The 22,456-nt window shown below is 42.1% G+C and overlaps 2 protein-coding genes across 6 annotated transcripts; both read right to left on the bottom strand.

Annotated features, from left to right (window-relative positions):
- Window positions 1–1,659: 1,659 nt before the first annotated feature.
- On the bottom strand, window positions 1,660–4,167 carry LOC115133567 (DNA damage-inducible transcript 4-like protein). The gene is made up of 3 exons (XM_029666961.2): window positions 4,023–4,167; window positions 3,595–3,719; window positions 1,660–3,253 (listed from the first exon to the last, which is right to left on the bottom strand). The coding sequence occupies exons 2-3, from the start codon at window positions 3,686–3,688 to the stop codon at window positions 2,763–2,765; spliced, it is 585 nt and encodes a 194-aa protein (XP_029522821.1). The 5' UTR covers window positions 3,689–3,719; window positions 4,023–4,167; the 3' UTR covers window positions 1,660–2,762.
- Window positions 4,168–12,579: 8,412 nt separating this feature from the next.
- Window positions 12,580–20,496, bottom strand: LOC115133566 (uncharacterized). Of its 5 annotated transcripts, none has more exons than XM_029666958.2 (11): window positions 20,301–20,496; window positions 18,228–18,287; window positions 17,901–18,005; window positions 17,434–17,553; window positions 16,966–17,055; window positions 16,818–16,838; window positions 16,670–16,711; window positions 15,631–15,732; window positions 15,499–15,523; window positions 15,017–15,099; window positions 12,580–13,987 (listed from the first exon to the last, which is right to left on the bottom strand). In XM_029666958.2, exons 1-11 carry the CDS (start codon window positions 20,362–20,364, stop codon window positions 13,974–13,976), a joined length of 726 nt encoding a protein of 241 aa, XP_029522818.1. In that variant the 5' UTR covers window positions 20,365–20,496; the 3' UTR covers window positions 12,580–13,973. The 5 variants fall into 5 exon arrangements, with proteins under 5 accessions (XP_029522818.1, XP_029522817.1, XP_029522820.1 ...); XM_029666957.2 differs by having other exon boundaries at window positions 17,886–18,005; window positions 20,301–20,494; XM_029666960.2 differs by lacking the exon at window positions 16,966–17,055 and having other exon boundaries at window positions 17,886–18,005.
- Window positions 20,497–22,456: the final 1,960 nt, after the last annotated feature.

Below are 22,456 nucleotides of genomic sequence, written 5' to 3'. Positions count from 1 at the left end.
TTTGGTGGAGGAGTAATGGTCTGGGGCTGTTTTTCATTGTTCAGGCTAGGCCCCTTAGTTCCAGTGAAGGTGAATCTTAACTCTACACCATACAATGGCATTCTAGATAATTCTGTGCTTCCAATTTTGTGGCAACAGTTTGGGGAAGGCCCTTTACTTTTCTAGCATGACAATGCCCCATACAGAAATGGTTTGTTGAGATCGGTGTGTTAGAACTTGAGTGGCCTGCACAGAGCCCTGACCTCAACCCCATCGAACACCTTTGGGATGAATTGGAACGCCGACTGTGAGCCAGGCCTAATCTCCCAACATCAGTGCCTGACCTCACTCATGCTTATGACTGAATGGAAGCAAGTCCCAGCAGAAATGTTCCAACATCTAGTGGAAAGCCTTCCCAGAAAAGTGGAGGCTGTTATACATACACTGGTCATCTGGGTTTGTACCTGTAGACTTTCCATCGCCATAAAGAAAAACTATGCACAATACAGTAATTGAATACATTGAGACATCAAGTGGTTTATGATGTGATGTGGCTCAGTTGGTAGAGCTAGTGTTGTGGGTTCGATTCCCACAGAGGTCTAGTATGAAAATGTATGCAGCCACTACTTTAAGTTGCTCTGGATAAGAGTCTACTAAAATGGAAAGGCATGAATAGACCATTTCAGTTTGAGAAATTAGTTGGATTTGCAAAGTATTTCAAGAAACTGCAAAACACATGTATTTTCAGATGGACTTTGGTACAGATCACTCATTACAAATGGTAAACACTTTTTTACAGAAGTAGTGCACTGGGTCTTCACTAGTCCTGTATTAGCAGATGGATAGACATCTTCAGGCTTTTTTCTGCATCCCCCCAAAAAGTGTAAATTCAACCCCAATAAAATATTTTCAGAACACCAGTATGTGAAATTTGAAGAATTTGGAAAAGGAGATTAGGCAAATCTAGAAAATGTTTAAAGCTGCTTCTGTACTTCTAGTGAAAACTAACATTAATGCTGCGATGTTGCAAATGTCAGACAGCCAAGGTTATACAAATCTCCGCTGTTGAAAACAAATGTTAGTCTAGAGGCTTTTTATAGTGAACACGTTTGAAGTGCCTGGCTGGGCTGATGAGTAGATTGTGCAGTCAGATGGAACAGAGCAGAGACCTTTCAACGTCATACGGTAAATTTAGCCGGTGGTATCTTGTGGAATAGACACCGGCTGAAATGCATTTAACCAACCAGCCTTAGACCCACCTGAGGCAGTCAAGGACCAGTAGTTTTTCCCCAGTGTCATGCATAGGAGACTGAAATGGGTATTTCTAGACTACTTCAGTAATGCACCATGCTGAAAAATCTGTTTTATGCCAGCCCCCCAGCACAAAGAGAATCCCACTGGTAATGTTCATATTGCTGCTGTTTTGAGAAGCCTGTATTGTGCCAACTTTTCATGTCGGTCTCATTCATAGCACAAGAGCCACCACAGCTGGCTAGGTGATGGATTAGCCAAAAGCTCTTGTACAAAACTAGTGACAAGTCAATTTCTTACCAATAAAACATTTGCAATCTGTAGTCAAATTCCAATTTTTCAAAATTAGAGTCACCAACTTGAGTTGCGTGTAATGCAGTTGAACCCAGATTGGAAAACATTTGAATTAATATTTAAACACTTGACAAGTCAGTTTAAAATGTTTTATTGTCAAAAATACACGATTCCCACTTCCTTCAAAAGGAATTTTAAAATCCTCAGTTGCTTAAACAGCACTGCAACAGTGAATTGAGAACAGCATTGGAACGACAAAATATGGTATTAAAAAGGAAAGCTGTACAGAAATCACGTGGAGCTTGGATCTAAACAAGTGCAAAAAAAAAAAGGAACTGATTAACATTTTCTAAATGGCAGTTTAAGGCATCGAGGTTGGAGAGCCTGCGCCATTGATGAGCAGCATGTTCACAAGGACAAACATTCAATGACTCGCTAACAAACACATACTCGCAAATCAGCATTGAACACTTACATTATGGCCCCTGACCACTTTCCAGGTCCTGTTCCTCTAGGAGTGTTTACTTTGCTGAACACAGTGGACAAATCTGGAAACAAACTCCAGACTGATGCAACTTCAAAGTGGCTAGTGACTGAACAAACACATACTTACTAAAATGTGGAAAACCAGGACATCAAAACATTAAACATGAATTGCCAAATCTTTATAATTTTGAATTATGAGTAGGACAATTGATTACCAAAGACTCAATGGGCAGCAGGTAGCCTAGCGGTTAGAGCGTACAGCCAGCACTGAAAGGTCACTGGTTTGAATACCAGAGCAGACAAGGTGAAAAATAAAAGCTGTCAATGTGCCCTTGAGCAAGGCACTTAACACCATAAAACATTTCACTGCACCCATCTGGTGTATGTGACAATATCAATATATTCAGAATGTTACATTTAACTTCAGCTGATTGGAAAAGCTTGTTCAAATATTGTGAAGTCAATGACAGTTATGCTAATCTTGTTCAGGCATTAGACCATAATCCATTACAGTAACCAAGCCTGTCCATTTTGAATAATAAGCTGTACCATTCTGGACATTGGAACAGAAAGGCTGGTTGACCGGCCTTTGGACACCTCCGATAACCTTCGTATACCAGCACTTGACAAACTGTAGTCATACAAAACAAACAACCCTCCAGGAGTGATTTTTACATTCACACTCAAGTGTAGAAGTGCATTGTACCCTTACACCCCCCCCCCCCCCAAGAGTCCCACCTTCCACCATTGCCTCAGTACTCTTCTACCACGGTACCAGCCGAGGAGGAGTAGAGCTTCTTTTTGATGAGCCGGAAGCCCGGACTGAGTTTCAGCACATGCCTGAAGCCTGGAGTGAAACAGGCACCAATGTGCAGGAAGTCTCTGAGGCTGGGCCAAGCGCTGCCATCCTGTTTGAACACCAGTGTCAGTTCAAAGGTGGGCACCACATCTGCGTTGTACACAATGCGCTCCAGCTGCTTGCAGCACTTCTCCTGTTCCAGGTGCACGTAGAGCACACAGCCACGCATGCCACATGGCTCGCCCGATGACAGGCGCAGGACATCACGCGCTATCCTCCGAGTGAGCTTCTCCGGGACCAGCACCTTTGAGCAGTGCAGCGTGGTCTTTTTGGCCCGCGACAGGCAGGTCTCGAACATCTTGGCCAGCTGCTGACATGTCCTGTCCTCAGACACCTCCACATTCAGGTGGGGTTCAGCCAGACAGTGGTCCCAGAAATCCAGCTCTAATTGAAGACAAAAAGATAAATAGTTGAGTGAAGGTGCAAGGCAAAAGCACATTATGGAACAAACACTGAACATTTGATGAGTCTCCATAAAGTACAACTTTCATTAACAAATAAACTGAGTCCTGTAGGCTAGCACAGAGCTGATGAGAAAAGATGACTTCATCTTTTGTTGACTTCCCCATCCACTCCCCTCCCACCCTCCTGCGCCATTCTTCCCTGCAGCTATGCACCAATATTGAAGTAAACAAGCGCTGGAGAATATAGAAATAACCAGTTGCAAAATAGGCCTACACATGAAAGTATACATTGTAGAATAATAATACTACTTCCAAGCTTACCATTGTCGATACAAGCCTGTTCGTATCTACGGTCAACCAATTCTGATATGCATTCAGCGTTTTTACTGTTCAGTGTGCTTGTAGCAACAACCATAGTGACACACCGTTTGTTCCTTTTTAAAGTGCTGTAAAAAAAAATAATAAAAAAAGAACAGGAAATGTTCAATAATAATTTAGCAACAATTTGCAAGCCAACTTGGCATAGATAGTCTACAGAACTTAAAAGCTTTGTTTTGATGACAAGTTGACGAAAGTTGGATGGAATCAAATTGTTAACTTGCATCTAGATAACGTTACAACCAATTTAACGTAACCTAGCTAATGTTTCGAAAACTTTGTATAATAACATTTTTGATTACACCTCATGGTGTAGCAGAACATTTGCTTGCAGAGTATTACATGATTATCGCATAAAAGAGATGTCTTACCTTGATGTTTGTCCAAAATAAATAACTTTGTTTTTTTATAAAGGTTCTCTTATATAAATACTTCCCCCACATAGGGTCAACAACAATATTTTCACCACCAAAACCACACTGACATCAACAATGTCTACAGCTAGAGAAAAGGGTCGGGGAATATTTATACCGTTCTCCTGACAGCTGACGCAGCTTTGACCAATCGGAATCATTTTATCATTCTGGTACTGGCTGAAGTTTACCAAGCAACACACCTCGCGCTTGTCAGGGCGCTCAGATAGCGTCTGCCCAAAGGCACATGATTGGCCATGGAAAAAATGCGTCAACCAATAATCAAGAAACATTACTTTGTTGCTAACTGCATTTTGCAATTACTCGCTCACCTGCGATAATGCAGCAGGGGAAAAGTGTTAGTAGTCAAATTATTACCATAAGGACCATATTCAACAGGTAGTCTCTTAAACTCATGTATTTTTTGTACATTGTTCAGAATTTAATGAGATGTGTGCATATCCATGGTTGCTACCTTACTTTTTGTGTCTATCTATAACATGATATTATTAGTGGCTGAGAAATGTATGAACGGATGGATTGCACATTCATTTTGCACTCTGGGTACATTTTAGAGGTGGAGTAATGGCTCTAAAATGGTTTGACGCTCTCCTAAATTTAATTAAGAAAACTGAGCATAAAATTTGACTAGACAGTTGCTTCCAGACACCTCTGGAAATGGGATCTGGGGAGCCTCACGGAGCAGCTTCCCAAAGTCATGGATTGAAATTGGTGGAAAATATAATAGAACACATGACGACTCACACAAAATTATTCCGCTGCTCTGTCATTCACTACATACTTTAGTCTGAGACAGCCATCATTGAAGTCGTTTGTATTGATGAGTACAACAAGGGGTATTTTACAAACAAAGCCATCAGTCATTGGATCATCTCTAACCAATCAGAGTATCAAAGCCAATGATGAATTTTCAAACTGCCGCTTTAGCCACGTGTGTTCTGGCTTTAGCCCAACCCATCGGGTTCGGGATCAATCAGATAGCCCCGAATGTGTTAACATTCGTTGAAGAATCAGGGAGGTACTCAGATCCAGACTCATTGCGGAGAAGAAACTAACGTCTGTGGGCGTGGTGTAGCGTTTGGCTGGAGCAAGGAGTCTGTGTAGCCAGGCAAATCATGATAAGTGCAGTAAGGTATGTTTTCTTTGGTCTCCTGTGCATCAGAAGACTGTTAGTCCACTGAGCTAGCCTAGCGTTGCCTTGGGGAATTTACACACGTTTTCATTAACTCATCACATGAGCATTACTCACCAAACCACCTAAATTACACTTCACCCCCGTTTGCCATCCTCTTTCTCAGAGACCCATGCCGGTCACGGAACCAATGTGACAGACTGGGCTTGAACCCAGGAGTCCTGTGTCAGAACGATTGGGAACTATTTCAAGCTGGGATGATTCTTACATGACATTCTGCATTGCACAATACTCTGAGCTAAATCCTCAGCTCAGGAAGCAATCACTAGTCTCCAGTTCTCAGGCAAAGTTACTCATCACAAACTTATGCAGTATGGAGAGACACGGGCAGGTTTGTGTGCATTGTTCAATAACATGTTTGAAGAGTGATGTTTAACTGTAGCTGCAGCGCAACAGCCACACTCTGGGAATCCATTATCAATCCCTCTCAACAGCCATTTGATTTCCCCTATGCAATCTGACTCTCCAGGCCTGGCCCTCCCTCTTTACAGCTGAGGGTAATGGAATCCAATGCACCAGGGAGCTCTGGCTGTCACATGGATAGAACAAGATACCCCTAAAAAACAGTCACATGCATTGCCAGTGCAACTGGAGACTAGAAGAACAGTTAACATTGCTAATGTTTTAAATTTAATAAGGGCATTACACAACAGCCAGACTAATATTCGCTGATAAGGATGCCGCTTTCACATGCTAATCGCAACTAGGAAACTTGGAAATGTCCGACTTGCTAACTGGTTGTAGTTATACACGTACCGTGTTCATGACTCACAAACAGGGTTGCCAGGTCCCTCTTGCAGAATTCCCAAAAATCCCCTTCAAGGCCATTTCCCCCCACATCTGTATAAAGTCAAGTTCCGCCCTCTTTAGTTACCAATGCGAGGTCAGACAGTTTTCCCCCAGTGAATAATAACAAAGCAAAAACAGGTTTTTAGAAATATTTGCAAATGTATTAAAAAAAAATGAAACATCACATTTACATATGTATTCAGACCTTTTACTCAGTACGTTGTTGAAGCACCTTTGGCAGCGATTCGAGTCCACTAGGGTATGACGCTATAAGCTTGGCACACCTGTATTTGGGGAGTTTCTCACATTCTTCTCTGCAGATCCTCTCAAGCTCTGTCAGGTTAGATGGGGAGCTACTCCTGCAGTATCTTGGCTTTGTGCTTAGAGTCGTTGTCATGTTGGAAGGTAAACCTTCACCTCAGTCTGAGGTCCTGAGTGCTCTGGAGCAGGTATTCATCAAGGATCTCTGTACTTTGCTCCGTTCATCTTTCCCTCATTCCTGACCAGTCTCCAGTCCCTGCCTCTGAAATACATCCCCACAGCATGATGCTGCCACCACCATGCTTCACTGTAGTTTTCCTCCAGATGTGATGCTTGGCATTTCAATTCTTGTTTCATCAGACCAGAGAATCTTGCTTCTCATGGTCTGAAAGTCTTTAGGTACCTTTTGGCAAACTCCAAGCGGGCTGTCATGTGCCTTTTTACAGAGGAGTGGCTTTCGTCTGGCCACTCTACCATAAAGGCCTGATTGGTAGAGTTCTGCAGAGATGGTTGTCCTTCTGGAAGGTTCTCCCATCTTCACAGAGGAACTCTAGAGCTCTGTCAGAGTGACCATCGGGTTCTTGGTCACCTACCTGACCAAGGCCCTTCTCCCCCAATTGCTCAGTTTGGCCGGGCTGCCAGCTCTACGAAGAGCTTTGGTGGTTCCAAGCTTCTTCCATTTAAATATGATGGAGGTCATTGTGTTCTTGGGGACCTTCAATGCTGTAGAAATGTTTTGGTAACCTTCCCCAGATCTGTGCCTCGATACAATCCTGTCTTGGAGCTCTACCGACAATTCCTTCAACCTCATGGCTTGGTTTTTGCTCTGACATGCAAGGGTCAACTGTGGCACCTTGTAAAGAAAGGTGTGTGCTTTCCAAATCATGTCCAATCAATTTAATTCATTGCAGGTGGACTCCAATCAAGTTGTACAAACATCTCAAGGATGATCAAACAGGATGCACCTGAGCTCAATTTCAAAGGGTCTGAATACTTAAAAAAAAAACTTATTTACATATTTTTTTTAAATGTGCAAACATTTCTAAAAACCTGTTTTCCCTTTGTCATTGTGGGATATTATGTGTAGATTGATGAGGACAAAAATGTATTTAATCCATTTTAGAATAAGGCTGTAATGTAACAAAATGTGGGAAAAGTCAAGGGGCCCTGTATCTCTCTGCAGGCCTACAGTACACAGGCACACCCACTCCATCTATCTCCTACAGCCCTCTTGCACCATTTGGGGATCTTTACAACTGGCCACCTCCTTCTCTCTTCTCCTCCATCTCAGCCTTCACCCTGGCCACTTCCTTCTCTGAAATGAGCAGTTATTGAGAGGCATTGTGGTTATACCAAAACAACAATGTTTAACTCTGCCCCCTGCCGGTTCAGTGTTCAATTTCAATTGAATCATGAGCAGATTGGGTTTGGGTGTACTCTGCACTGCGCTTCCTCATTCAAGCAAATTACTAGCAATGTCTTAAATTCCAAACCACATTTTGTGTGAGAGCTAACATTGTGTGATAGCATTTTTCACAAAATAGTTTTGAATCAACTTCCGGTGGTTGCGGCATCGCTAACCCCAACTCATAAATTGGAGAATCCGGCTTTAGAGGCCTGGTGGAATAAAATATATTAAGAAAATATAACTTTTTAATAGACAGAACTGTATTTGGCACTATGGTCTGTCAAAGACATTGAAATGGCTGTAATAAGGGCAATAGTCTTCAGTCCCTCAGTTTGCCTGTGTGACCTTCAGGCGAGCGCTGCCAAACTCTGCCTGTGAAATATTTCCATTTGTCGAATAAGCTTCCCTGAATGAGGCAAAAGTATCCCTGGTTGAGCTTCACATTACTAATCCAGTGCAATGGAGGCGGATCCTCTTGTTATCTCCCTGCCCAAGGGGTCTGGTATGCTGGCACCCATTTCTTCTCAGCGATTCATGACTCCTATTGCATCCCCTGACCTTCTTGTAGAATCTAACAGGAGACCCAGCATGCCTCTTCTGTTGGGTTGCATTTCTCTTCTATGGTATAATGGCTTTTGCAACAATCAAATCAAATCCAATTTTATTTGTCACATACACATGGTTAGCAGATGTTAATGCGAGTGTAGCGAAATGCTTGTGCTCATAGTTCCGACAATGCATTAATAACCAACGAGTAATCTAACCTAACAACTCCACAACTCATACCTTATACACACAAGTGTAAAGGGATAAAGAATATGTACATAAAGATATATGAATGAGTGATTACATTTACATTTAAGTCATTTAGCAGACGCTCTTATCCAGAGCGACTTACAGAACGGCATAGGCAAGATGCAGTAGATGGTATCGAGGACAGTATATACAGTGGGGCAAAAAAAGAATTTAGTCAGCCACCAATTGTGCAAGTTCTCCCACTTAAAAAGATGAGAGAGGCCTGTAATTTTCATCATAGGTACACTTCAACTATGACAGACAAAATGAGAAAAAAAATCTAGAAATTCACATTGTAGGATTTTTTATTTATTTATTTGCAAATTATGGTGGAAAATAAGTATTTGGTCAATAACAAAAGTTTATCTCAATACTTTGTTATATATATACCCTTTGTTGGCAATGACAGAGGTCAAACGTTTTCTGTAAGTCTTCACAAGGTTTCCACACACTGTTGCTGATATTTTGGCCCATTCCTCCATGCAGATCTCCTCTAGAGCAGTGATGTTTTGGGGCTGTTGCTGGGCAACACAGACTTTCAACGCCCTCCAAAGATTTTCTATGGGGTTGAGATCTGGAGACTGGCTAGGCCACTCCAGGACCTTGAAATGCTTCTTATGAAGCCACTCCTTCGTTGCCCGGGCGGTGTGTTTGGGATCATTGTCATGCTGAAAGACCCAGCCATGTTTCATCTTCAATGTCCTTGCTGATGGAAGGAGGTTTTCACTCAAAATCTCACGATACATGGCCCCATTCATTCTTTCCTTCACACGGATCAGTCGTCCTGGTCCCTTTGCAGAAAAACAGCCCCAAAGCATGATGTTTACACCCCCATGCTTCACAGTAGGTATGGTGTTCTTTGGATGCGACTCAGCATTCTTTGTCCTCCAAACACGACGAGTTGAGTTTTTACCCAAAAGTTATATTTTGGTTTCATCTGACCATATGACATTCTCCCAATCTTCTTCTGGATCATCCAAATGCTCTCTTGCAAACTTCAGACGGGCCTGGACATGTACTGGCTTAAGCAGGGGGACACGTCTGGCACTGCAGGATTTGAGTCCCTGGCGGCGTAGTGTGTTATTGATGGTAGGCTTTGTTACTTTGGTCCCAGCTCTCTGCAGGTCATTCACTAGGTCCCCCCGTGTGGTTCTGGGATTTTTGCTCACCGTTCTTGTGATAATTTTGACCCCACGGGGTGAGATCTTGCGTGGAGCCCCAGATCGAGGGAGATTATCAGTGGTCTTGTATGTCTTCCATTTCCTAATAATTGCTCCCACAGTTGATTTCTTCAAACCAAGCTGCTTACCTATTGCAGATTCAGTCTTCCCAGCCTGGTGCAGGTCTACAATTTTGTTTCTGGTGTCCTTTGACAGCTCTTTGGTCTTGGCCATAGTAGAGTTTGGAGTGTGACTGTTTGAGGTTGTGGATAGGTGTCTTTTATAATGATAACAAGTTCAAACAGGTGCCCTTAATACAGGTGATGAGTGGAGGACAGAGGAGCCTCTTAAAGAAGAAGTTACAGGTCTGTGAGAGCCAGAAATCTTGCTTGTTTGTAGGTGACCAAATACTTATTTTCCACCATAATTTGCAAATAAATTCATTAAAAATCCTACAATGTGATTTTCTGAATTTCTTTTCTTCATTTTGTCTGTCATAGTTGAAGTGTACCTATGATGAAAATTGCAGGCCTCTCTCATCTTTTTAAGTGGGAGAACCTGCACAATTGGTAGCTGACTAAATACTTTTTTGCCCCACTGTAAGTATTCATACCCCTTTGCTATGCCACTCCATATTGAGCTGAAAGGTGCATCCAATTTTCTTTTATCATCCTTGAGATGTCACTACAACTTGATTGGAGTCCAACACTGGCCAATTCAATTGTTCGGAAATGATTTAGAAAGAAACACACCTGTCTATTTAAAGTCCCACAGTTGACAGTGCATGTCAGAACAAAACCAAGACATGAGGTTGAAGGAATTGTCCTTAGAGCTCCCAGACAGGATTGTGTCAAGACATAGATCATAGATCAGCATTGAAGATCCCCAAGAACACAGCGGCCTCCATCATTCTTAAATGGAAGATGTCCAAGAACTGTCTGTAAATCCCTGAGATAGAATTGTGATGCGGCATATATCTAGGGAAGGGTATAAAACAATTTCTATAGTGTTGACATTTTCCAAGAGCACATCATTGGGAAATTGAAAAAAATATGGAATTACCCAGACTATGCCTAGAGCTGGCCATCCAACCAATTTGAGCAACCGGGCAAGAAGGACCTTGGTCAGGGAGGTGACCAAGAAACCAATGACCACTCTGAGAGAACTACAGAGTTCCTTGGCTGAGATGGGACAACCTGCCAGAAGGACAACAGTCTCTACAGCACTTCACCAATCTGTGCTTTATGGAAGGTGGCCAGATGGAAGCCACTCCTGAGAAAAGGGCATATGACAGCACGCCTGGAGTTTGCAAAAAGACACATGAAAGACTGTGAGAGCACAAGTCAAAAGATTATATGGTCTGATGAAACAAAAATGGTACTCTTCGTCTTGAATGCAAAGTGCTATGTTTGGAGAAAAGCAGGCATAGCTCATTACCCATCCAACACATTCCTACTGTGATTTTCAGTGGGAGGGACTGGGAGACTGGTAAGGACAGAGGGAACAATGAATGGACCCATATACAGGCAAATCCTTGATGAGAACCTGCTTCAGAGTGCAAACAACCTTAGACTGGGGCGAAGATTTTACATTCCAACAAGACAATGACCCCAAACATGCAGCCAAAGCAATGGAGGTGACCCAGTGCCATGTTGAGATGGTTGAGGGTTGACAAGAGATTAACTACTTCTCTTCTAGTTTTTATGATAAATATTACTGTGACAAATTCCAGATTGTTTGCATAATCGAATAACATTCAGCTCAGACACCTGTACATTCCCGACAAGACATGCCACCAGGGGTCTCTTCACAGTCCCCAAGTCCAAAACAAAAATTCACGGCAACACACAGTTTTATACAGAGCCATGATTCTAATGGCACTCCCATGTCCAATTATTCAAGCAAACAATGAAATTACCTTTAAAAAAATGGATTAAACAACTCATGGAATGGCGGGGACTGTAACACACACACACACATATTTTTTCAGTTGTATTGTTTGTATTCCTTTTTTAGTTGTATTGCATATCGTTGTATTTAAAATGTGTTTTGTTACTTTTCATGTTTTGTGGACCCCAGGAAGAGTAGCTACTGCTTCTGCAAAACCTAATTAAGAAATGGCAATGAGTAGCTAAGCTCCATGGGTAGGGAGTTATAGTAGTCTATGAGGTGTCCTCTGGGGTCATTCCTTGGCTCATATCTTTGAATGTTTTAATACATATTAACGCTGTATCATGGTCTTTTTTGTTGAGGAGTCAGTGTGATTGTTGGTCTGGATGGTGTATCATAGTGTTCCTAGTCAGCATTCTCGGAGAGAACTGGAGTACATTCGAATAGTCTCTTATGTTCCACCTGCCCAATAAGAGAGTATTCCTTGGAGTCTGTCCACCCTTTCTATCAGGGCCTGCACTGAGAGGTTGAGTGTCTGGATGGACAACAACTCTATGCTTACCTTTGAAGACCTGCTATTCTTCGGCTGTGCAGTTCTGAAAGGTTACCATTAGCCATGTTGTTTATTTTGATAAATTAGACATTTTACAGGTGGCGAATCAAGTAGGCTCTAGATGCTGCACATCTCAGAAGATTACTAAGCCTGTGTTATAATATAGCCTATTCAAATGGTTTCTCAGACAAATCATTGTGAGATCTGATAATATGTGCAGTTTGACGACAAAGAAAGACAACCTGGTTGGAACTAAACCCTCCAGGAGTGATGGGAGCAGCTGGGCCTGGACTTTGCTGTCCATTAAAAACGTGTTTACTATTTGGGAATACGATATGCTTATAAGGCCTGCTTATTTGCATACCGTTAAGAACCAATGGTGCATTATATAACTCAACACATTCAAATCAATCAGATATGGTGTGTAGCCAGGTGTAGTCAACATCCAAAATCAACATGAACTTTAATCATTGTATAATGGCGCCAATGTTTTGTTAGCATGTACAGGTGCAAAACAACAAATATTCAACCAATGCCGATCAGTAAAACAGCGCTGTTCTGTATTTGAGAAATTCAAATCATCTTTGACCAGAGGGAAATCTTATGGATTTGCTCCGTTACAAAAAATAAACACGTTTCGTTTATTTGCTTTAACCCCAAATGTTGTAAAACATACATCTGTGATTCAAACAAACCCAACCCTCCTTGGGAAACATACATCTGTGATTTAAACAAACCCAACCCTCCTTGGGAAACATACATCTGTGATTTAAACAAACCCAACCCTCTTTGGGAAACATACATCTGTGATTTAAACAAACCCAACCCTCCTTGGGAAACATACATCTGTGATTTAAACAAACCCAACCCTCCTTGGGAAACATACATCTGTGATTTAAACAAACCCAACCCTCCTTGGGAAACATACATCTGTGATTTAAACAAACCCAACCCTCTTTGGGAAACATACATCTGTGATTTAAACAAACCCAACCCTCCTTGGGAAACATACATCTGTGATTTAAACAAACCCAACCCTCCTTGGGAAACATACATCTGTGATTTAAACAAACCCAACCCTCCTTGGGAAACATACATCTGTGATTCAAACAAACCCAACCCTCCTTGGGAAACATTTGACAAAGGTTTTCTGACAAGCAACAGCTAATATACAAAATAACTTGTTCAAAAGCAGGAAACATAGTGGTAAAAAAGCTCATCTTTACAATCCTGGCATTTACACTGAAAACTAAATACTTATTTTAAACAGATTTAAAGCATACAAACACTTGTTAACCATGTGTACTGGTCACTAACTGGTTTAAATCCAGGAATTGTGTGTTGAATTCAGGTTCAGTACATTTGGATTTCATGCATGTTTGGGTGATTTAATCAAATCAAAACCAGTATCTTGAATACAGGGGTGAGACAATCATCTTACACTCAGACAATGAGAATTTGGGTTAATTTATTCATGTTAATTCAGAATCCAGCATCGTTTTCCTGACTAAAATGTCTGTATGTTGGTCTTGATTAAATTAAAATCACAATTCCTTCTTGACTAAATTACCATCAAAATAGGAATACACAAAACAATGAAGTACATAATAAAACATGCTATACCTTCTAACAGACACGTGTTCAGTTAAGAGCCCCATATCCTACAATACTCACAAACCATATACAAATGTTCCCACTTTAGTAACTTTTGTGATTCTGTGACGCTGTATTTGATAGTCCATAAGGTTTAGATCGTTGAAGGTGAAGGGATCTGGACCATTTTTTGGTTGTAAGAGCTCGTCCTCATCCATTGGTCCTTTCAAATGGGATGGCCTCCCTTTTATCTTGCAGCAGCTGAAATGGAGAGTTCAAAATGAACAAACTGGTTATGTATTATAAAACCCTAACCCAGGATCTAATTTGACAGGTGTGGTTATATTACAACATCCCTCGCATTAGAATAGGAATATCCAGAGCCACGATCAGTAGCCAAACGTTGTCGAACGTTGCAGATAGAAATGCCAGGAATAGAGACAGCGTGATTCCTTATTTTAAATGACAGAGGCATCCTTGTTCTGTATAGTACATTTCTATCTGAATGTTCCATAACGTTGCGTCCTGTTGAACTCAGCCCTGGTGTGTTTGCTTCGTGGTTGCTCAACAGAACAGTAGAGTTCAGTGTTGTATTATTGTCCAGCTTTCAGAGTTTACCAGCAAACAGATAGAGGCTCTGATTACAGTGAAAAGGGAGGAAGGTAGGGATTTTAAGCCAAATTCCCATTTGGGGAGGTAGGCCTATTTATGCCTGATGTGCAAACTACACACAGGGTCTGCCCAGGGCACATTGACATTTGCCGGCCCAGGGAGCCACACAATAGGGCCCGTCCAAAATAATCTGTGTTTGTGTGAGGAAGTCCCCATCTTTCATCCTCTGCTGGTCTTTCAAGGGTGGGGATGAGAAATCACAGGAAACACCTTCCCCTGTTCTCTGCAGCCCAAGCTCATTTACTGAATGTGCACAATGAGATATTAAAAGCTCCAGGCTACACTGCAATAATTGCAGGTCCACGCCTGATGAAACAGTTGTAATGTAGAGGGATGGTGGAAATGAGTGCGAGAACTTGGGAAAGTTAAGTAGAAGACTATGATTATCTTGCACTTTTTTCAGTTTTATTGAAGTGTTCCTCCTGGTCTTTACTTCACTTGAAGGGGAGGAGTCGTGGGAACTGAATAGACTAATTGCTTGTTATAATATTTTCACACTACTGAGCCGAGCTTTACTGCAATGGCCTGGTTATGCATTCACCAGAGCTGCTGGAAGTTTACAGTATAACAGCGCCTCACCGTTTGACGATGCTAAGTAAGTAAACAGTTTAAACGTACCATTGTCTTCACCGCCTGAAGACTTCACCCCGAGAAGCATGACACCGTCTTTGGCGTTGTCCGGCCTGCTCTGGAAAGAGGCACTGCAAAGAGGAGACAGCATGGCATATTGGTGGTAAAATAGTATTTTTTGACAAGATCACAGTATATTTAAACAATAAGGCCTGAGGGGGTGTGGTATATGGCCAATATACCACGGCTAAGGGCAGTTCTTAAGCACAACGCAACGCGGAGTGCCTGGATACAGCCCTTAGCCGTGGTATATTAGCAATATACCACAAACCCCAGAGGTGCCTTGTTGCTATTATAAACTGGTTACCAATGTAATTAGAATGGTAAAAATAAATGTTCTGTCATACACGTGGTATATGGTCTGATATACCACAGCTTTCAGCCAATCGGCATTCAGGGCCTGAACCACCCAGTTTATAATTGAACTGTTCAAATGGAGTCCTATCTTTATGTACAACGACTATACTTACTTTTCTGTTCCATTATCAGTTATCTCTGTTCAGGGACAAAAAACATGGAATAATGAGTGCTATTTAGTTTGTAATGAGTATGTAGACATAATGCTGTGTAGAGTCACAGCTGTTTCAGTCATTGAGTAGTACCTGTGTGATCGTGGTCCTTCATGCATTTACTTTTCAGAAGGACCACGACAGCAGCCCCCACAAGTGCCAGGACTGGCAAAAGAATCCACAGCAGGTTCTTATCTGAAGACAAAGAGGAGGTATATCTTTTAGTGTGGCAGACAAAACTGTTGTTTTTCACATCCCATGAGAAGTTGGATTAGTACCATTGTTGGGACAATGTGCAATGTAGGCAATTTATGATGATTTGTAATCTAACATGGCTTGATTATTGATTTTGCACACACACACACACACACACACACACACACACACAACCCAGTCAAATTTGAAGTGTGTGCACCCTCTGGTGGGTGTGGTAGAACATTAGATGCTGAGGTAAATGAGTCCATAAAGGTGCTACATTAATTGATTTAGGAGTTTCCGTCTCTCACCTCCAGCCTGTTGACCTGGTAGAAAACAATAACATAACGTAAAACTCCATATACTCTGCAGTGTGATTTATGCGGTAACTGAACTTTCGATGACCACGAGAAGGAGATGCTAGTTGCATAATACCCTACATACCCTCAAGTATGTGGACACCTGCTCGTCGAACATCTCATTCCAAAATCATGGGCATTGATATGGAGTTGATTCCCCCCTTTGCTGCTTCACTACAACAGCCCTTACAGTTGATCGGGACAACTCTAAGCAGGGCAGAAATGTGACTTGTTGGAAAGGTGGTGTCCTATGACGGTGCCACATTGAAAGTCACTGAGCTCTTCATTAAGGCCGTTCCACTGCCAATGTTTGTCTATGGAGAATGAATGGCGGTGTGCTCAATCTTATACTCCTGTCGGCAACGGGTGTGGCTGAAATAGCCGAATCCATTAATTTGAAAGGGTGTCCACATACTTTTGTATATATGGTGTAGGTAACTTGTCATCTGGATAATGTGTCCATTTAAAATGTTATAGTTATTTTGCGGACCGTGAGTTTTTCAGTGCAAGGAAAATGGAGCACCATTCGTGACAATGTGAGTTTATTCCTATACAGATGACGGTAGTAGAGGACGTACCGACATGATCCGTATTCTTATTGTCCTTGACTTTATCTTGATCTGGGGGGAAAAAATTGTCATTTTTATCATTATACCATCGTGTCTTCCTACACAGGTAGTAGACAAAATAGTGCACTGAGGGACAGTGATGGTGCTTTAGACTTACCTGTATTTTCATCCTCTGAACCTGAAGACAACATTCAATGGCAAAACATTGTTATGGGGTCATGGTATCATTAACCCAATGCAGTACTTGCTATCCTCTAGCCTATCTCTATTGTGATTTGAGAGAGGGTTAACAAATCTTCTCCTACCTGAGAGCTTTTTGGTAAGGTGAGAATTGGTGGTTTTGTTTATTGAGTCACTCTTGGTAACAGTTGTTGGGGCCTGGGTCCCTTGTGTTTCTGTGCGAACGAGGTAGAATGCATTCGTTCAGAAAATGTCTAACATTTTAAAAGATCTGGGCCAGTATTAAGCTTGTCAGAGTAGGAGAGCTGATCTACAGTAGGATCAAGTCCTCCCTGTCCATGTAATCTTATTCATTGGGACCTGAAAGACAAGACTGATCCTAAATCAGCACTCCGAGATGATGTATATATATGTTCGAACCCTGGCTATTATCTGTTTTTATTTTTTACATCCGTAGAGCTTATTGCACAATCACATGTGAGCACATCAGACCTATTGTATGATCTAGGACCTCTGTCATAAAAATAAAGTTTACAGAGAAGACCGATTACATTTCAATAGCCAATTTAAAGGAAATGTCTATGAAGTCTCACCATTATCCTTAGTATATGGAGATGTGGAATTCACTGGGACTTGGGGTGAGGATGACATTTTTGTATTTTCTGTTACTGTTGATGTAGCAAGCGCTGTGGTAGAATTCCAGGTAGAATTCTCTGGAATGCAAAATCAGTCTTAAAGGAAAATTCCACCACAAAAACAACTTTTTGGTGTTTGTTTCATTAGTCCATTATTGATATAGTCCAAAAAATGTTTTGCATGTCAGCAATCAAGTTTACAAGATATATCACTTTCAAAGTACAGAAATACAGCCGGTATGATGCATTGTATGATGCTGTGTTAACAGCAGTTTCTAAACCAGCATACTGTACCTATCTCTAAAGATGGAACACTTTTTAATGTTACAATGTCCTAATGTTCTGACACTTATTTGAACTAGAACATTGTAACATTAGACCATGTTTTGAAAAGTTTTTATTTGACTTACTGATTGGGGTCACACTGGTTGGGGTCACACTGGTTGCAGTAACGCTGGTTGCAGTAACGCTGGTTGCAGTAACATTTGCACCAAGGTTCTTTACAGTGGAAAGAGGAACAGTCGTAGTTTCTGTGATGACAGATCAAAGATGTTCTAACTCAGTAGTGTACAATAAGATTCAAATCACAAAACTTAGCAGCAGGATAAACATATGTGATGCGAAAATATTTCAGACTTTAAAATGCAACCAGCCTCTTGAGTGTTCATTTTTTGTTTGTAATAAAAAAGAAAATAAGGAATCCCTGAGATTTTTTCGAAATTACTATCACTGTCTCTTGAAATATTACCTACCTGATGGTTTGACTGTTGTTGCATGTTCTGCTGATTTTTGTGTGGTAACAAAAGAAGCATCTGAACAACAGGCGAGAGGCAGACAAAAACAATTAAATCATTCAGTGAGTTTAGTTTTTTTTATAGATGTAATATCATATATTGTAGGCGGATACTTCCTGCTAAGAGAACTCTTTATCAATTTAGTTTTGTATATATTATGGTGGGACATATTTGCAAGGGAAAAAACTAAAATGTCTCTGTCCCCTCCATAGAGGCTTGCACTGTAGTCACTAGGGCTTTGCTTAGGTGTTTCCTGCAGATGTTTACATTCATGCAGGAAGGAGATTTGCTGCCGATTGGATCATTTCACTTCGAAATGGTCAGGACAATGATCTCTCACCCTCTGTTAGAGAAGGAGCAGTTTGGTTCCCACTGGCTATCTACAGCTCCAATCACCTTTCTGGGCAGCGCAGGTCCTGGATCTGTGCCCATGCTCCAAGCAAAACAACAAATCAGGAGACTCCCTCTTTATTTTTTCCACAAGCCCAGTAACCACATTCATTTGTCTCGGCCTGGACGTTAAACACTGTTTTTTATTCCTATAGGTCCTGTCTTATTATCTGTGTTGTCTGATGCAATATGTCTCATGAAAAGATTGCCAAGGATGGCTAATCTTAAGTGAATTTGTTGCATGAATTCACTGAACTTGCAGAGACTTGAAATATACACGGAGAGTACGTAACATTTTAAGCATACCTTCCTAATATTGAGTTGCAACCCCCCTTTTCCATCAGAACAGCCTTAATTCGTCGGGGCATGGACTCTACAAGGTGTTGAAAGCGTTCCACAGGGATGCTGGCCCATGTTGACTCCAATGTTTCCCAGAGTTGTGTCAAGTTGGCTGGATGTGCGCCTGGCACATACTACCATACCCTGTTCAAAGGCACTTCAACATTTTGTCTTTCCCATTCACCCTCTAAATGGCACACATACACAATCCATGTCTCAATTGTCTCTAACCTTAAAAATCCTTATTTAACTTGTCACTTCTCCTTAATCTACACTGATTGAAGTGGATTTAACAAGTGACATCAATAAGGGATCAGAGCTTTCACCTGGTCAGTCTGTCATGGAAAGAGCAGGTGTTCTTAATGTTTTATACACTCAATGTAGGTGTAAAGCACACAATGTGCTGAACAGTGTTCCTCACACACACCTAATAAATATGATTTTTTTGGTGTGCATCTGGTCTTACAATTGACTTTTAGTAAAACATGGATGTTTCAATGTCCTGCCAACAGCTTTGGTGCATCTCCCTGTCAACCTTCATGTCCATATGCCTCTCATGGGCGACTTGTACCATGGGGAGGTCTCTGAGTTATCCTGGTAATACTTGACACACCTTAACCCAAAGTGTTATGCTACTTTATTAACATTCATAGCCCCTTATTAAGGGTTGAGGCTGTACCTTCCTCCACACGCGGGGGGGACGACGACGACGACACACTACACAAGATTCCAATCGACAACAACAAAAAACAATGCTGCTCTTATCTCAGGCTCGTACCAACGGAAAAATGCACATAGGCATCATTGGACATCCCTGGAAAAATGTTCAAAGTATGAGCCTCTCTTAGTTCAACTCACAAACACACTGTTCTGGATATCTTGATTGTGATCGCCAGTTGTGTTTCGTGTGTTATTATATAAGATATTTAATTAACCACATGTCCATATGCAAGATTTTTTTATTTGCAAACCAAGTCTGATTAAGACAATAAGTAAATACAACAGCTAATAAAAGCAATTATTCTACTCAAGACAAAATAACATAAAACACTATAAAATGCGGGGGAATGAGTCTATTTTTGCCTATTTTTTCAAGCATCCATTTTGCCTGACTAAAACTCTCATCTGTCCAACAGTGTTAAACACTTCGTAACTGTGTAACTTTTAAAACCCATTATTAATTGAATTCGACATTTCTGTCTGTGAGACAATCCTTTGTCACCTTGTGCGCTCTCCTATCCAAGCCACTTAGTAGTCATTTTGGACTGCCAAAAGCAGGTCTAAATATCCCTGTAGGCTTACCTGTTGTGAGGAGCTGGAGCGAGGTTAGAAGGAAGATGAGTAAGGCTATCTTAACGGTGTCCATGGTGGTTCTACTGAGCGTTCCCCTCCAGGCTGCTTCTTAGGGTTCTTCAGAGCTGTGTGAGCCACTGCTATCAACCAGTGGAAAAGGTGTTCATCGTCTGGCCCATAGCTGCTTATTTTGGCACATCCTTTAAAGAAGGGGAGGAAGTAGAGGAGTTTCCCTCAAGGGCGGAGGGTTGGGGGCTGGAGAGGATGGGGAGGCTGCTTCGGCCAGTGGGAGAAGTCTTTCTCGGGCCCCAGCCTGGATAGGGACACCGGCCCTTAAGGCTGTTTGTACTCCATCGCCAACTCCTGTGACTTATTTTTTCCTGCCCTCACGTTGCAGGAGCGGCGTACTGGTGTGAAGGAGTCTTAGTAAGTGTCTGACTAGGATGGGCTGTGAATGACCCGAAACATGTACAGTATCAGTTCAGAGGGTACAGTAGGATCAAGGAGTTAACCAGCTAATATTCTTAAATAGCTTATTTAGTAGAAATATAAGCTTGAAATTAGCATGGTCTAATTGACTCAACAACCAGCAACATATACCTAAGTTTATCTTAATGAACCAGAAAATCAATAGTTATTTCTGGTTGTTTATCAAAGTTGCTTTGTAGTATACCCTTCAGGATGGGCTTTCAGGAAAACAGTGTTGTCTGAAACTTAACATGTTCAGCTCACCCTTGAGACACCAACATTTTCAAACATACTCATTTAAGCTAACATTTGTTACACTTATGTGAACCATGGTAATTGAAATCAATATAGTGGCCAGTCGCATCTCTCATTTGACCATTTTATTAGCTAGGACTTGGCAACAAACTCTAATGAGATGGTGAGAGGCACACCCCATCGTCTTTGTTCCAGTTTGTTTTAATGGACAGTTATGCAGGATAAAGACCGGTCAAGGGCAGGCCGTGGTCAGTAATCCAGGCCAGAGTCAGAAAGGTACAGAACGACAGGCAGGCAGAGGTCAGTAATCCAGGGCAGTGTCAGACAGGTACAGAACGACAGGCAGGCAGAGGTCAGTAATCCAGGGCAGTGTCAGACAGGTACAGAACGACAGGCAGGCAGAGGTCAGTAATCCAGGGCAGTGTCAGACAGGTACAGAACGACAGGCAGGCAGAGGTCAGTAATCCAGGCCAGAGTCAGGTCAGTAATCCAGGGCAGTGTCAGAAGGTACAGAACGGCAGGCAGGCAGAGGTCAGTAATCCAGGGCAGTGGCAGACAGGTCCAGAACGACAGGCAGGCAGAGGTCAGTAATCCAGGGCAGTGGCAGACAGGTACAGAACGACAGGCAGGCAGAGGTCAGTAATCCAGGGCAGTGTCAGACAGGTACAGAACGACAGGCAGGCAGAGGTCAGTAATCCAGGGCAGTGTCAGACAGGTACAGAACGACAGGCAGGCAGAGGTCAGTAATCCAGGCCAGAGTCAGAAAGGTACAGAACGACAGGCAGGCAGAGGTCAGTAATCCAGGGCAGTGTCAGACAGGTACAGAACGGCAGGCAGGCAGAGGTCAGTAATCCAGGGCAGTGTCAGACAGGTACAGAACGGCAGGCAGGCAGGGTCAAAGCAGGCAGAGTGGTCAAAACCAGCAAAACTAGGAAAAACAAGGGCTAGCGCAACACAGGCGTACAGGAAAACCACGCTGGTCGGTTTGACAAGACGAACTGGCAACAGACAAACAGAAAACACAGGCATAAATGCACAGGGGATAATGGGGAAAACAAGCGACACCTGGAGGGGGGGTGGAGACAAGCACAAGAAAGGTGAAACAGATCAGGGTGTGACAAAAAACTGCACATTTTAGAGTGGCCTTTTATTGTCCCCAGCACAAGGTGTACCTGTGTAATGACCATGCTGTGTTATCAGCTTCTTGATATGCCATACCTGTCAAGTGGGTGGATTATCTTGGCAAAGGGGAAATTATGATACCTTTTAATCAGCCCTTCCCTCAATAATCAGGTCAGGCTTGGTCCCTCCCTACCTTTTAGAATCATCATTGTTCTCCTACCCTGCCTCTCTTCTGAGATGACGGTACACTTTATTTTACAGGCTTATTCCCTGCAAGTCTTCCCTAAGTCGTTGTAAATGAGAATAAGGCCTAAACAAAT

This window comes from Oncorhynchus nerka, linkage group LG8 (assembly GCF_034236695.1).
Source record: "Oncorhynchus nerka isolate Pitt River linkage group LG8, Oner_Uvic_2.0, whole genome shotgun sequence".
Classification (NCBI taxonomy): domain Eukaryota; kingdom Metazoa; phylum Chordata; class Actinopteri; order Salmoniformes; family Salmonidae; genus Oncorhynchus; species Oncorhynchus nerka.
This window is presented reverse-complemented; position numbering and strand designations above follow the sequence as displayed.